At 34.4% G+C, this 15,930-nt stretch overlaps 1 protein-coding gene across 1 annotated transcript in view; it reads right to left on the reverse strand.

The window, feature by feature from the left end:
* The window catches only part of ANGPT1 (angiopoietin 1), a 150,671-nt gene that overhangs the window by 63,479 nt on the left and 71,262 nt on the right, over nt 1-15,930 (reverse strand). Inside the window, exon 4 of the mRNA XM_053947911.1 lies at nt 8,084-8,316. Coding sequence (XP_053803886.1) covers nt 8,084-8,316 — 233 coding nt within the window. The remainder of the gene's footprint in view (nt 1-8,083; nt 8,317-15,930) is intronic.

Here is a 15,930-nt window from a genome sequence, read left to right on the forward strand (position 1 = left end):
AACTGTACAAGGAGATTAAGTTCCTGGCATTGTTTAATACTTCTAGTGTCCATATTTCTTTAATTGATTTATTTTTTTTTTCCACACAGACATCCTAACGTGCATTTCATGCTTCCATCTGAGCAATGGTATGCATACAAAGAAATGTTTTACTAACAAGCCATTTGGGTGACACCAACAGTGCTGTTAGTTGGTTTATATATGCTGATATTCTCTGCAACATCTTTGGTGTGAGTGTGAATAATGCCAGTTTCACAAAACTGAGTGAAGAGGGATTTGGCATTGACCAACAATCAAGAATTTATATGCACTTCCAGTATAAAGTTTTCAGTACAAATAAATATTGAGGTCCTGCTGTGATCATCAGCAAGTTAATAGGGATAAAATATCAGAATTCACAGTTCTGTTTTGAAGAATTTATTTTTCCACTGACATAAATTTCAAATGCTGCACATTCAAATTTACTTATTTCAGAAATGAATTTCCATTAAATTACAGCCTAAGTTGCTACTACCTAATATAATTTGTTGTACTTCATCATAAAGCATAACTTTGAAATTAAGGTATTTTTACCTAAGCTTGGTATGAAAATCTTTTTATTTTTAAAACGAGATGATTTGGAATTGATTTTTTTCAGTTTTAGAAAAAAACAACACAGGTAGTGATCATATAAATATCAACACTAACATCATTACCTTTTAACAGATAATATGGAGAAAAAAGGAAAAATAATATGGAGATAACAGATAATATGGAGAAAAAAGGGTACTTTTAGTTGTAAGTCACCTCATCATGAAAAAACTCACTTGGACAGAAGTGACTTTGTTGATCTAAAAGAAGTCCAGACCTAAACTCTGAAAATGTTAGGTGAGTCAGATAAGAATGACCCCAAAAAAACCCAAAAAATAGAACTTTATGAACATTTCTGAAAATTACATATCAATAAAGAGAGTCTTCAACGAAAGTAGGAATTATATAGCACCTCAACATAAAAAACAAGAAACACAAAAACTGGTGCTGGTGTGTGTGTTTAACTGAACATCTCCACGACTGCATAAAGTCCGAGCAGCCTCTGACTGCAGTCCTGCAGCGCTCTCCAGTTCATTTGCTCAAAAGGATCCAGCCACAGTAAGGGTAAGGGGACCCCTCTTCCCCAACACTGAGTCCAAAAGAAAGATTCAGTTTTTCTCCAACTTTCAAAATATAAATAAGAGCAGATCACATAATGGAATGTATCTTTGAAATAGTGAGCTTTGTGAAATGCTGGTAAACATTTTCTGATAGTGATCTTCTGATCTCTTTTTAAACTAAAAGTACTTCTGTTACACTTTAGAATATCTTAATAAAAATGAAAACCTCATGCTCAAAAAGTCTCTAAAGATGGAGGAAGTAAAGAAAAACTGAGAAAATTGATTTTTTCCATAATCTTGAACATATAATGTCAACCTTAGCTGAAGTTATCTGCTTTGACATCTTCAGGGAAGTTAAAAAGTGGAACAGTAGATGATTTCAGTACATTAATATGGATTTTGTTTAAAGCTTTGGTGTAGGCATTCTATGTAGGTATTCTATCATAAAGTCTGAGGTTTTTAATTAATTCTTAACCATAAAAATTTTAAAAATTAATTAGCATATCAAAAGCATCATGCTTTGCTCTTACACTGCAGTATATTAGAATGCATTGATAATTATAATCCAATTTTTTATATTAAAAAAAAGTCTGTCTCTTCATGCATGAACTCGTTTCTTAAACAATGTTTCAAGCACAATCCTGATCCACCTCAGACCTACAGCTTTCAGCCAAAGTTGGCCAGAATCTTCTGTGCACCTGGAAAAAAAGATTATATGTTTTGAAAGAAAAATAATGAAGTCATTGATGTGACACACTCTAAGTTTCTGCCTCACCAGCTATGTCTCATCATGTTGAAAAAAACTTAATAATGTCAAGGATGAGGTACCAAGAGGAGGCGTGGGCTTAAGGAATGAAATATTTATAGACAAATGGTACAGAAAAAAACAAGCTGTCACCTCAAAATATGTCTCAGATGAGTACTGTTATTATTCTTTCCATGAACAGAAGTAAAATAATCAAGACCTGTACCATAGAACCTTGCTTTTCTATGCTGTTAAAATCTAGTGGATTTAGATATGCTCATTATTGTATTCCAGTGTATGGTTGAATCAATATAATACAGAAAATGTGTCTTATCGAACACTGTAAAAATACTAATATTTAAAACGACTGCTCTCTTTTTCTGTCCTGTGTTCCCACCAGGACTTTTGATTTGGTTTGGTTTTGGCTTTTTGTGGTTTTGGTTGTTTTTTATGGTTTTGTTTAATTGTTTGTTTGTTTTTAATTTTGGTGGGGTTTTTTTGGTTTTTTTTTTGGTTTTTTTTTGGTTTTTTTTTTTTTTAATACTAGCCTGTATTATAAAAGGTCTGTCTATTATTGAAGTCTGTCTAATGAAGAAGGCCAGCGTCACTGCTGAGGCAATTCTGCTTCTGTCAATGGAGTTTCTCCTGAGCTGTAACCTTCAGGTCATTTCTTTGAAGTTCTCAGTCTATTCTCACTATTTTCTTGTTCTTCAGAATAAATTTCTACATCACATCAACTTTGGACTAAAAAGTGGAATAGATTGATTACTGTTTAATTTTTTTAAAAAAGAAATTAATTGCTATGCCTTTAAGAAGCATTAATTCCATTCAAATGAACTTTTGGACCTATTTAATTTTTCTATCCATAAACTAGGAGACTTATACCTTTTCTGAAATGCCAGACCCACGAACCATATTATTTACTTTATGAAGTCAATAGGTACTTCTCAGAGGTAAATTCTTAGCATATACATGTATGATTTTGAGAATTAAGCTTAGCATCTTGTCAGCATTCAAGAGAAAGATAATTCTTCATTTCTCTTTTACTAAGAGGTCACAAAACCAGACATTCATGACAAAACATTCTTTTTTTGTTCCATTAGTTTTCTGAGGTAAGTAAGTTTAGGCCAAACATTTTAAAAAGGTGTATTATTATGCAGTCTGGAAAACAGCCAAAGGAAAAAACTAATAGGACAACAAAAATAAATTTATGGTTAAATATGTTTTCCCTCTGCATTTTACATTCCTTTATCCTATGGGTAGGACTACCTAGGCAGTTACCACAAGTTAGGCAAATTATTTTTACACAATAGAAATTCAATAAATATTCTTATACTGGAATAAAAGACAATGTATTTTTGATCGGGCACCTTTTGTAACATTTGGCTTGAGACATAATTTTCCAGTGGACCAATATACTTTCTAAAATAATTAGTTTGAACTTGCATACACATCTTTGATTGTATTATCTATTGCTTAACATAATTTGTAATACATGGCTTGTTTTGTGGTTGACAAGCTTTTTGAGTAATATTGTGGCTGTCTACTTTAGCACTACATATCTTCTCCATAAATAATTTTTCTCATGTGGCAGCTTAGAAAGTACTTTACAATACTATTTACTGTGTTACAGATGTGTTTGACAGTGACAGCAATGTGCCTTATAAATAATACTCTAAGACAAATAATAGTCTAAGAAGCATGAGAAAAGACCAGTTTAAAGAAAACAATAAGCACAAAACCTTTTATGACCTTTTCTAAGAATAATTTGATTTCTATCCAGCTATAATTTGATCTCTATTTGTTATTTGCTACAGGTGAAGCACTTTTACAGTCTTGGAGATAATCATACAATATCTCTGTGATTAATCAAGCCTTCACTTCTATGTTTTTATTTCCTCATCTTTTGCTGGGGAAAACTAAAAGTTTCATGCATTTATCTACATTTTAATTTTGAGATTACTTCATCTTCAAATAGCTATTTTAATATTCACCGTAATGAACAACCATTTCCTTCGAAGGCTAGTGTCTAAAAGTGCTTCTATTTTAGAAATTATTTTGTAGAAATTTACTGGCAGATGTTGCAAAGGTTTTTGCCCCTGCCTAAAATATACCAAAATACACAGACAATGTGACAAGTTTGTTTAGCCACAGACACAGGCCAAAATAGAGACATATGAGTCCCCATAGTACCCTGCATTTATTTGACTCTCCATAGGCTTTGTGACCTGGTAGAGTGTCTATTTGAAGGATTACATACAACTGAAACTCTAGAATCACTCACACTGGGAGAGAGGTGGGTGGTATTTTGGAAACTGAGCTCACAACAATTCCAAGTTTTACAGGTGGTCCTCATCCCAAAACTGGTCTGTACCAAAACTGACACTGAAAATAGGATCTGGATTTTCTATTTAGGTACACCTATATTAAAAAAAAAAAATTGTGTTGCTTTTACCTTTTCACTTGTTTTTTTTGATGTTTTTTTTGTTTGGTTGATTTGGTTTGGTTGGTTTTGTTTTTTTGTTTTTTTTTTTCTCTTTCTCGTTTGCCTTTATATTCTTCAGAAATTCTCCTAATATATGCCTAGTCACAGTGGGAGTGCCAAAGCAAATTTCTTAGTGTTTTCATCCAGTTCTGGGGACTTTGTTAGCTGGTTAGACTGTTTAACTGAACAAAAACAGTTTCTGTTCAGCCCTGCATCTCTATACTACCCAGCTATATTACTCATAGGCTCCTAGCAGGAAAATTTCAGATAGTGTCCCAATTTATTTAAATTAATCTAAAAATAAGTCTTCGGATATAATTATGTCATTACCAGAGTAAATGTCTCTCATGTTCTGTAATCAAAAAACAGTGATTATCACCAGATTGCTTTCAAATTTATTGGTTTAGCTATATTATATTTTTCACTTTCACAAATGGGAAAATCCTCAATACTGCAACTTATGAGAAAAAGAAAATAATTTTTCTATCTGTGACTTATCCTGGCAGAGAATTTACCCATGGATGGATGGATGGATAGATGGATGGATGGATGGCTGGATGGATAGATAGATAGATAGATAGATAGATAGATAGATAGACAGACAGACAGACAGACAATTTTTAAAATATCATGGCATAAATACAAGATAAAATATAGTGACTTGCATTTTTAATTTAGGACAATCTGACAGAGATACTGAAATCCATTTTCAAAATACCACAGGATTTAGACATACTTTGCAATTCCTCTCAACTCTGTTGTTCATACTTATAAAGTAACAATCTGGCTTTCCAGACTTGCCTCTCTTGGGTTGTGATTTCTGTCAAAGATGAGTGTCCCTATTAAAGACCCAAAGTTCTTAATAGGACCCATCCTTTTCTATCTCTACAGCTTTCTAATAATAAAAAAATATTTATCAATCTCTATGATATCTAGTAAGCTTTACATAAATTACTTAAGTCCTCTTTTTTATCAATGGAAAATATTTCCCAGTGTTACTGGCTGTTCGTTTTTCTCCCTATCATTAATTATTTTGTGCATTTCCATAACAGTATTCCACATATCTTCTTTCTCACCTAATAGATCTATATGTTACAGCTCCTCTCCTCATATGAAAATTGTTCCAGGACTCTAATTTTTCCATTGTCCTATTCTTTTCTGGACCATTTCCATTTTGCTTATATCCCTTATGAAATTAGATGACTGATATTTACCAAAGTATAAGACAGAAGAGGTGTCACTGATTTATGTATCACTTTTTGTTATTCTCCATTTCCCAAGAAATACCAGTTCTCATGGAGCATTTTTTGTTTTGATCATTAGTGAGCATATCAAGATTTGTGTAAGATTACCCAAACTTCATATTTTGGTGTAAATTTAGAGTAGCTCCAGTGATACTTCCCAATATGCGTACATTTCCACCTTCAACATATATTTCCGCAGACTGAAGTTGGCATTAATTTTTGGCACAACCTTCAGTACGTAGTCTTCATTAGAGGAGTCTTGTGCTCCAGGAAAATATTATTTTAACTTAAACTATCTGGCTACTTCTTCAGCTGTGAATGTACCTACCAAAACCATTGGTCAGTTAGACTTAATCAGACAATAAGAAAGAAACATTTCTTCACTTGAACATTTCTTGTTAAGTTATTCTCCTCAAAGAACAAAGGTATCCAAGGAAAATTCTGAACATGATAATACACAAAAGGTAACGGAGTTCAAAATCAAGGGCTTAGTTAGGCTATTAAAGTTATATTTAGGCATTTAAGTGTGCTAAGCATCATTTACTTCCTCAGTTCCTCAGAAGTTAAAAAGACTGTTGAAAACTCAGGTTTTCAGGCACCTAAATGTGTACCCAGGAGCCCAGTTTGAAACACTCACTTCTGTATTCCTCATTCAAAGTTTTTATAAGAAGCAGCTGAGGAAACTGAGTTTAGGAAAAATGTTGGTTTGTTTGTTGGTTTTTTTTTCTTTGAATCATATTCAAGACTGTTAGAAAATCTTTCTAAGCTTTAAAGAACTTTCTATATATCTCTGTATGAGACTAATATATCTTTCATTTTGATATTTATTTTAAAATACTCCTGAGCTTTATTAGAACACTCTGGACACAGCCTTGCCAGGTTTCTTTGCCAGAAGGCCATAAAACATAATAAAGGATTTTCATTGCATCACAATGTTTCTCTACTGATATGAGAAGAGCCTTCTATGAAACATGTTATTTAATTCCAAATGCTAGGGAACTATATAACAGAATGAGCAGAAGGGAACATTTAGAATGAACATGAGAAGAGGAGAACATTTTTTTTAAAAAAAGTAGTCTATCAACATGGCCCAAGCATGCAACACTTCCAAAGTAAGAGATGTAATCCTCATGACTGGAGCAGTTTATATTTAAGCCACACAAGTTGCATGGGAATATATAGCAGAGAGAAAACCCACATTGCCTTGAGCTGAATAGTTTGATTGATCTAGTATGTGTTCTGCCTCTTAGAGAGAGCACTGAATAATGATACAGGTGACAAGTTTTCAGTTGGGGCGATGGGGTAGTTGTTTGCTGGTTTCATCTTTTCATTTTAGTATTTTAGTGGTTTTTTTTGTTTTGTTGTTGTGGTTTTTTTTGTTTGTTTGGTTGGTTGGTTTTTTCTAGTTTATGGCACTTAAAGCTCTAGAATGACAAAAATCTGTTATGCTGGGCTCTTCAGATATCTGATACCTCTTAGAGAACTCCTTGATCCATGCTTCCACAATTGCTAAAAGACTATCACAACTCACTCATCTACAGTTTCTCTCTGTGTTTATCCTGTACCTTTCTCAGAAGCATTTTTATGTTGTCATTTCTGTATGACTTTGCCTTGTTTTTCATAGATAATAATATTCTTCCAAGTGTACCATTTCCATTTTGCACAGTGGCTTCGACCCCTCCCTTGACCAGTTCTTGTGAAAGGAATTTCTTAAGACATTCTGCAGTGTCTTTGGCATTTGAAAATTGAAATTCTATCTGAATTTCTGTCCCCGTTCCTGTAAGAAAACTGTTTATTAAGAAAGACATACTTAAGGAAAATTGTCCTATAGAGTCTTTGCCAAGCCCTTCTTTCAAAGCATGTTATTTCTACTTTTTTCATTTGGAGCACCCAGAAACCACCAAAACACAGCAAGACAGAAGAAAGAAAAACAATCCCTTATTATAAATAAAATCTAGTTCAGTAGAAGAGATTAATCTCTTGGATGTCTACCTATAGCACTGTAAGAGTCTATATCCAAAATCATCAATACTGTAACCCATACACATGTAAAAAACTCTGAATTACTTTCCTTTGGTTAGTAGCCTGCTCTCTCCATTGACTGAAAAGGAAGTCAAGAGTAGATGAGATACAGGCATCTATAAACTTCCAGCAGAAGGAGACCGGTACTCAGAGGAACAAATCAGTATTGTTAGTGCAAAGGCAATGTAATTTTGGCCTATATCTGCTATGGTCAAGATATAAAAACTCAATGATATTAAATTCAAATAATCAAATACGGCTGTTGGTACAAGGGTCAGCCTCAGCATTGTCTGAACTTTATTTGATTTGTGAGTCCTCATCAACTCTTTTCTCCTCAATTATAATGTCTTTTTCTTTCTTGGAATAAGACCACTCAGTTTCACTTTTCCAAAAGTTCAGGCCTTAATTCACAAGAAATTTCCTAGCACTTCTAATATTTATACTTCCACTTTCTTACCTCCTTCCTTGGAGCAGAGGGTGATCAGAGTGTGAACTGTATCCATCAATTCAAGCTGCTGTTTCTGCAGGACACTGTTATTGCTTGTTGCCTTGTTTAACTGCTTCTCTAGTTCCTGGATTATGTAGCTTTGTCGTGTGACTAAGCTTTGTAGGTTCTCTTTTTCCTCCTTCAAAGTGGCCAGCTCCTCTTTGTGCCTTTCTTCCATCTCTAGAATTCTGTGCTCAAGTACACTAAAATGAAATAAAACTATTAGTAAATATTATCTCATGCCAACACAGTTAATAATACAGAAACCAGAACATTTATTTTCAGTGTATAAATCACTACTTAAATCAATAATTCTAAAATATGTCACATCTAATAATTCAGCCTTCTGAGTCAACCATAACTGATCCCTAAGACTGCATTTTTTGATGTTTGCATGTTGTAGTGCATAAAGGGCATGGAACTGCATATGTAGGTATTACTCTGATTTACAAATGCCCCTGTGCACAATCATAGGGCCAGTAAAACTTTTGAATGTAAAAGCTCAGGCATAAAAGCCTGAGGCAGAGGAGGGAGAAAAGCAGGGCATTGAAGAGAACATGGTTGGTAATATGAATGGGTCAATATGATGAGACAAAAATCAGGGCAAACTGCAGAAGAGCTCATGAAAGGCCTTGTCACTGAGTGGAAGATAAACACTGTAAGTTATGGAGGACCATTGAGGTATATGGAACCCATAATAAATATACATTTTGATGTGATCTGTGAAGCTGGGATAAGAATTTCACACCAGATGAGCAGTACCTGCCTTCACATTAAGAATAGTACTGTTTTCCCAAAAGGTAAATAAGCAACTTTCCCAAAAGGTAAATAAGCAACTGCATTTTAATGTAGGATTCCCTTTTTCCTTGAGTTGGCATACATATCCCACTAACACTCCGCAGACATGTTTGGTTGTTCCACAAAAGGCTCCTCAGGCAGAAAATTGTTGGGCATCATGCTATGTGACCAACTTACATCAATTTTTATAATGAATTTTGCACATATATAGAAATACTTTCTCTGGATTAATATTCTTTTTCTGGTACCCTTTCTGTCCTGTGCTGGAAGTGTTCAATTTACCAAGATCAAAGGCATATCAGATTACATCTAGAAAAATAGTGGTGTTGTAGACTTAAAGGACAGCTAATATCTGTCAACCATGAACAGAAGCATTTCCCGGACAGTGCTTTGATGTTGTGCTGGCAATTTAACAGAAAGGATGTAATAGTATTAGATAAATAAATGAATTCAATCTCACTGCTACTTTCTCTTTGGGGTTTCTGTTGTATACACCAAAACTGTCTTTCTCATGCCCAAAAACCAAGCAGTGGTTAAAAACTTGCCAACAAACTGCTTCCTGCTCAAGTCAGTCTTAGGTTTTACTTCTTTGCACTCTCCCTCTACCTTTGTTTTTACTTATGGATAATAGATCAGTGGCAAAATGCCTGCATAATTTTAGGCCATTTAACCTAACAGAGGAATGTAATAAAATCCATATGGAGTTGCTTCTACTCTATATCACAGAGCCTTAATATGAGCTGTTAGAGATGATAACAATGCAAAGATTAAATTCAGGCACCAAAATTTGCTGTGTAAGCTAGAACGAGATCAGTTTTTTTTTTTAAACAGCAATTTTTTTTCCTGAAATATTATAAATGTGTAATTTACAAAGATCCTGAAGAAAACATACTTTGTAATATCAACATGTCTAGTTCTGTGAAAACCAGAAGCATCTGGGTAAAGGGAGCAAAAAAGAAAGATGTGAGGGAAAATACATTTTCCTAGGGTCCCAAACACAAAGGAGACTATATCTCATTTTAAAAGACTCATTAATTAGAAACAAAATAACAAGATTTAATGGACTGAAATAAGATGGTAGAAGGTTACACCCTGAAAAAAATATGGATTTTGAAGCCAAAGAACTGTAAATTATTTTAGCACCTTATCAGAGCTGTTGCTGATTTTTCATCACTTGAACACTAACATTAAACATCATGTTTAGATTCACAGCATGGTCTAAATTCACATGGATTTTTTTGAGAATATGTATGTGGTAGCCTTTGAACTCTCTTATGCAGAAAGTCAGATGTAGTTTAGTTTGGCAGAAACGGTTGAAAAATCTTCAGATAGTTTTGGTTCTAGTCATAAAATATTGTCACAGAAACACACTTCCTTTTGAAATTTATCAGTTCTATCTACAGAATAATTCTATTCACTGATAATTTTTCACAGAAATTATTGAAGTCCTGATTGTGACTCTAGAGTTTAACTTTTCTGATAGACAAGTTACATCAATGCACTTGGAATAGGAAAAAGGTGGCCTAGTCACAGTCTGGAATAGAATGGGTGGGGCCAAGTCCCAGTCTGACATCTTACAGTCCCCTAAAATATTGTATATTTTCAATTCAAGACAAGATGTCATTCAGGAAGATAGACTATAGCTTTATAGTTATATAGCAAGTAAAGACAAAAAAGTTCCCTTTATCCTTATCCATACAGTACACTGCAATGTAGATCCTTAATTCCACAGTAACCTATCTGCATGTCCACAACTAAATAATTTCCATATCTGAATCATTTCATATCAAAAAAAGAGCCTTTGACAGCCACAATTTATGCTTTGCATTATTTGTTTTCCAACGTGGCCTTCCTAAGGGAAGGATCACAGGGATGGATCCAGTCTTATTGGGGACAGCACCGTCCACGTCAAGCAAGAAGAGAAAAGCTGACAATGTCTAGAGCTTCACAGTTTGGCATCTACAGAGACAAACAGGAAGCAGATGTTTTATGGCTTTAATAATAATACATCCTAATATTTCTGAGTGGTGTGTCAACATGTGGTGGAAAGATGGAAGTGTCATAGCACTTGCTTCCTGTTGTTTTCTATGTAGATTAAAAGTCCTGTAATTATAAACCGCAAAACTGTGCTATTTTCAGGAATGCATATATATTTATGCAATTGGCTCTATATCCATAAATCTGTATCAAATAAAAGTAAATCCTGAGGATAGGACAACTCCCTGTATTTCTGGGAGAAGTCCAAAACTTTCATTTTTGTTTTACTATGAAACAATGAGAAAACTTTGGTCAAATCTCCAAATGAACAAAAGCAAAGTCTTCATACAGATTGGGGATTTCTGAACTGGACTGCTCCAAAAGGAAGAAATCCTTCAACAGCATGAGAAAACTGCTCTTATGGCTTTTGACAACAATATGACCAGAATTATTCATTTGTATTGTTATATTAATATTTGTTATAGATCATTTAAATTAAAAAAAAAAAGTGCTAGGAAATTTAAAAAAATCTTGAAACTGATTGAAAGCAATTTAAAAGGTATTTTGGGTTTCTTTAACTGTGGCAAGACCATTCTGTTGTCTCTTTTTTGTAACATCAGACAACTCTAACAGACAAATACCATTAAGAAATAACTTTGCTGAGCGCTTGATAAAGATATTTTCTCAAAATTTTAAGGCATTGTGAAGACAGAGTTAAAATTAAAATATTCTAATGATTTTCATTAATGGCTATTGCTGACACAAAATATTAATGAAAACAGAAAGAAGGCTGTCTCTATATGAATCAGTCCAACATCCTCAAAAGGCTGACGGAAACATTCTTTTATAACACTTTCCAGTAACATGTTATGGTTCTTTTTTGCAGTAAGTTTCCTTTATTAATTTCCTATACATTTTAAATTCCTATACAATTCCTATATGTTTGAAATTTCTGAATTTTTGAAAATACTACTAATCTTGGCACATGTAACTTTCATGGAAACTACAGCACAATAAAAATAAATCATCATTCACCAGAAGCATCATGTAAATATACATATATTTATTTCTAAAGATGCACACAAAGATATGTTTTTTATAATTGGAGCCTTCAATCTGGGGGAATAAATCAGGCATTTGGGGAACAAAGTTGAATAATAAAGAAGAATTAGAAGAATAAAGTTGTGAATAAAAAAGTGTTGTCAACATGAATAAATACCAATATTACCCATTGGATAATGACACTTTGGAGTCATTATCTAGGAGAATATTAATTTAAAATCAAACACACACATGCAAATCCCAAACCCAGACAAATTTAATATTTCTAAGGATTAGCTATGTCTCAATGTCTAATGTAGTGATTTTGGTGGGGCTAGGAATCTATTTTCAATGGTACAAATAATGTCTTGACTTTGTCAGAATATAAGCCCATGGAATGACTCAGTGCAGCGCCTCAGTGCAACAGTGCTATGTCCAGTTGATTCAGGAAAAAACCTCTACTAATGCTGGAGAGGGTAGAGAACCCATAAAGAAGTCAAATAACAACTTCTAGTGAAAGCTGTTGTCATTTTGAAAGGTGATGAAGTAGAACATATAGGAAACACTCTGGCAACTGTCCAAGGGAGAAGGAAAGTCTGATTTGGACAATCTGCCTTATAAGGTAGTTTAACCACTAATCCATTCCAGACCACAGAAGTTTAAGAGATTTTTTTTAAATCTTTGTTTTCAGAATCCTCAGTTTAGTCATGTGAGAACAGGATATAGACCAGACCTTGGAGATGGACATCTTTTGCAATAAAATAATCTTTTAAAAATTATGATTTATTAAATATACAGATAAAACATATACTTTGTTGAGGTATTCACTAATTAAAGACAAGTCACACTAGAAAGAAGTTATTTGGCCATATATATGTAAGTTTCTTTTATTATATGTGTATGGGAAGACAAATGGGCAGAGGATTTCAATGCTTACTTTTGAGTGCAAGAACATTATGTTGGCAAAGAAAGCCTGAGATAGCTTCTTTGTACTTCCTTTTAGGTAAGTAAAATTTTCCCTATGTTGTTAGGTGCTGACCACTCATACTACCTTGGGAGTGTGATAGTGTCTGCTCAGTTTAAGGAAATATGAAAATATGCCTTTATGTCTCAGGGCCAAGTAAAGTAACAAGTCACTTAGCACCAGTAAGCCTACTTTTTATACCAATGACAAGACAATTCCATTGAAATCGCATAAGTGAAGTGTAAAATTGGGATTTATATTTTAGTATATCACAACCTTCAAATAAATCTTGACAGACGTATTGTGTTTCCTCATCTTTCACAGTCAGACAGACATTCAAGAACCATTCTTGAGTCCTTGATTTTTATAGCACACAACAATTCTTGTACTGAACATGTTAGCCCAGTATTATTTTCTGCAAATTCAAGAAAGATTTTATGTTTAAATTTCATTTGCATGATTTGTCAATAGAAGATCCAGAATTCCATTATATTTTTCCTCATTTGTTTCATTTTAGCAAATAGAAAGTTTTTTTACACTTGCATATTGAAACAAATGGCACACTATAAATTAAATGCAGCTGGTACACTCCAGGGAAAAAAAAAAGGGGAGCTCATAAGGCACTTAAGAAGGGAAATCTTTCAAGAATAAATCAAAATAGCATTTAGAAAGCTCTTGTGGGAAAAAAAAAATGGCAATGGAAGAAACCACCGTTTACATTATAGTGGGTGGGAACCCACAAAACCAAATTATTTATGGCATAAGAATACTCAATAGACACATGATTCTAAGGCAAATGTGACTCTACTCATGCCATAGAATATCTTCCATTTCCATGGAATAAAAAAAAAATAAAATTAGCCCCTCTTCCGAGCAGAGACAGGCAGTAAGGAGAAAGGCCAAGAATAGACATATTTCTAGTCTAAAGAACATGCACTGCTCCTTTGTTGATACACAGTGTTAATTTTATTTAAGGATAATATGCAAGTTACTGTAGTACATCAATGGTCAGTATAAGATTTTGCATTACTTTCATCCAAAATTCAGTTCTCTGAATGTGATTAATATCTTAATTTTTATTTTATATAGAAAGAATTTATTAGCTCACAGTACAATATCTCTCTTGATTATTTCTGCAAAGACAACAGCTCCTACACTAGTTCTCACTGTGCTGTAAACCTACTGCAAAAGAAAGATCCTTTCCAAAATAGTTTACAGTCCACCTACATAATGTGGATAAAAGGAATTTTCTCTATTTATTGGTGTGTAAGTGATATGGAGAGGGATTAAAAGTACCTAACTGCAAAGAGCTACTAAACAAAGCCTGATGAGTAATATGTAAATATTGTTTAAATTTAAGGAAGCTAAAATCATTGGCATGTCCAGAAGCCTAATATCTGCTGAGGTTACCAAGATTTGTCCCACAGTCAACCTGACACATACATAATTGATTTCAAATTTAGAACCTGCAAGGCCAAGACTATACAGCTCTCTGTAAGGAGATGATGGTACAAGAGTGGATGATCCATATTTTAGTGTAATTTTAAGACTGCTCTCTCCCTAATTTTATCAGTCCCAAGGAGACTTTAAAAGAACCCACACAATGCATGCCAGGTCCTTGCTTTGCTACAGGATGAAATTCTCTGTGCTTTTCCATCTATCCACAAATACCTATACCTCTGAGGGAAGCAACAAAAAATGTGCTTTTAAAAATAGCCTTCCTTTTCTTCTGACTTTTCAAAATCCATTTTATCATAATGTCAGCCAAGTCAAAGGTCAGTTTAAGTAGGGCTTATTTGTTTACTGACATGAAGGCTTTTTACTCTGATTCATTCTTAAGGTAAATAAATAAATCCAAATTATACAAGACAAGTCTCTTAAGCAGCCAACAAAATTTTGTTGCTAACCATATTCAGCAGATAAAAGTACAAGTACTGATATACTTAACTAACAATTGAATTAAGTCTATTTTGAAATAAATTTGTAAAATATGTAGAATGAACTGCCCCCTGCCAATCTGTCTGGATTACAGGGAGAGCCCACACAAGCAGTTTAGGTGAATTACCTATTTTTGAGATTGCTGAAGACAAAGTTAATCCCACATTAATTTATTCACATTTCTATTTGGTTAAGGGACATCTCTGGAATTCAAGGGTTTTCAGTGTAATTCAATTTCTTCAGAATAACATTTGCTGGAATTACTAGTTGCAAACAGTTTTTAGATTAAGCACATTAAATTGGTATTCATAATCAGTAGCAATAATGATATATTATTCAACCAGCTTTGCAACGAGATACATTTTACAAGCACATTTCTTCATATCAATATTTTTTATTTTTCATCATTACCTGTATTTTGCCTTCTTCACCCTGTAGCCTCTTTCCCACTATGGTGCTAGTCTGCCTTATGCATAACCCTGGGCAAGGTTTTTCTGCCTCAGCTGCCAATTCCTGTCCAGCAGCATGGGGCCACACTGCTCTTTGGAACACTGACTGATCTCACTTAAAACAGTCCTCTACAGCTTTTATCACATGCTTCAGTGTCTGCCTCATCTTAAAAGCTGTTTGCCTCATTTCAATATCAAATGTAGACAGAGGAAGTAGAAACTTTAGTCCTAGTCAGACTGACCTCACAGTTGTTCTTTCTAGAAGGGAGCTGAGTGAGCCTGAGGAGTCAGAGCACTCCCTGTCCTCCCTGCTCACACCTGCCCATCACAGAGGCAGCAGTGTTGCTTCCAAAGAGCAGTCAGGAAGGGGAGCAGCTTTTCCCACTGGGTGCAGTGCCCAGGGGCAGCTGCTGTGAGGAAAGGCCAGAGCTGCCCTGTGCTGGGCACAGCTGGTTCTAGTCAGCTGTACAGTGTGAGTGAGGAAAAAAGGGAGAGAAACAATTCTGCAGACACCAAGGTCAGTGAAGGGTTAGGAAGGAGGCACCAGAGCAGACACAGCCCTGCAGCCTGCAGGAGAGGCCATGGTGGAGCAGATATTTCCCACGGAGGACCCTGTAGTGCAGCAGATATGTCCAGGAGGAAGCTGACAC

The sequence above is a fragment of the Vidua chalybeata genome, chromosome 1 (genome assembly GCF_026979565.1).
Source record: "Vidua chalybeata isolate OUT-0048 chromosome 1, bVidCha1 merged haplotype, whole genome shotgun sequence".
In the NCBI taxonomy this organism is placed as follows: Eukaryota; Metazoa; Chordata; class Aves; order Passeriformes; family Viduidae; genus Vidua; species Vidua chalybeata.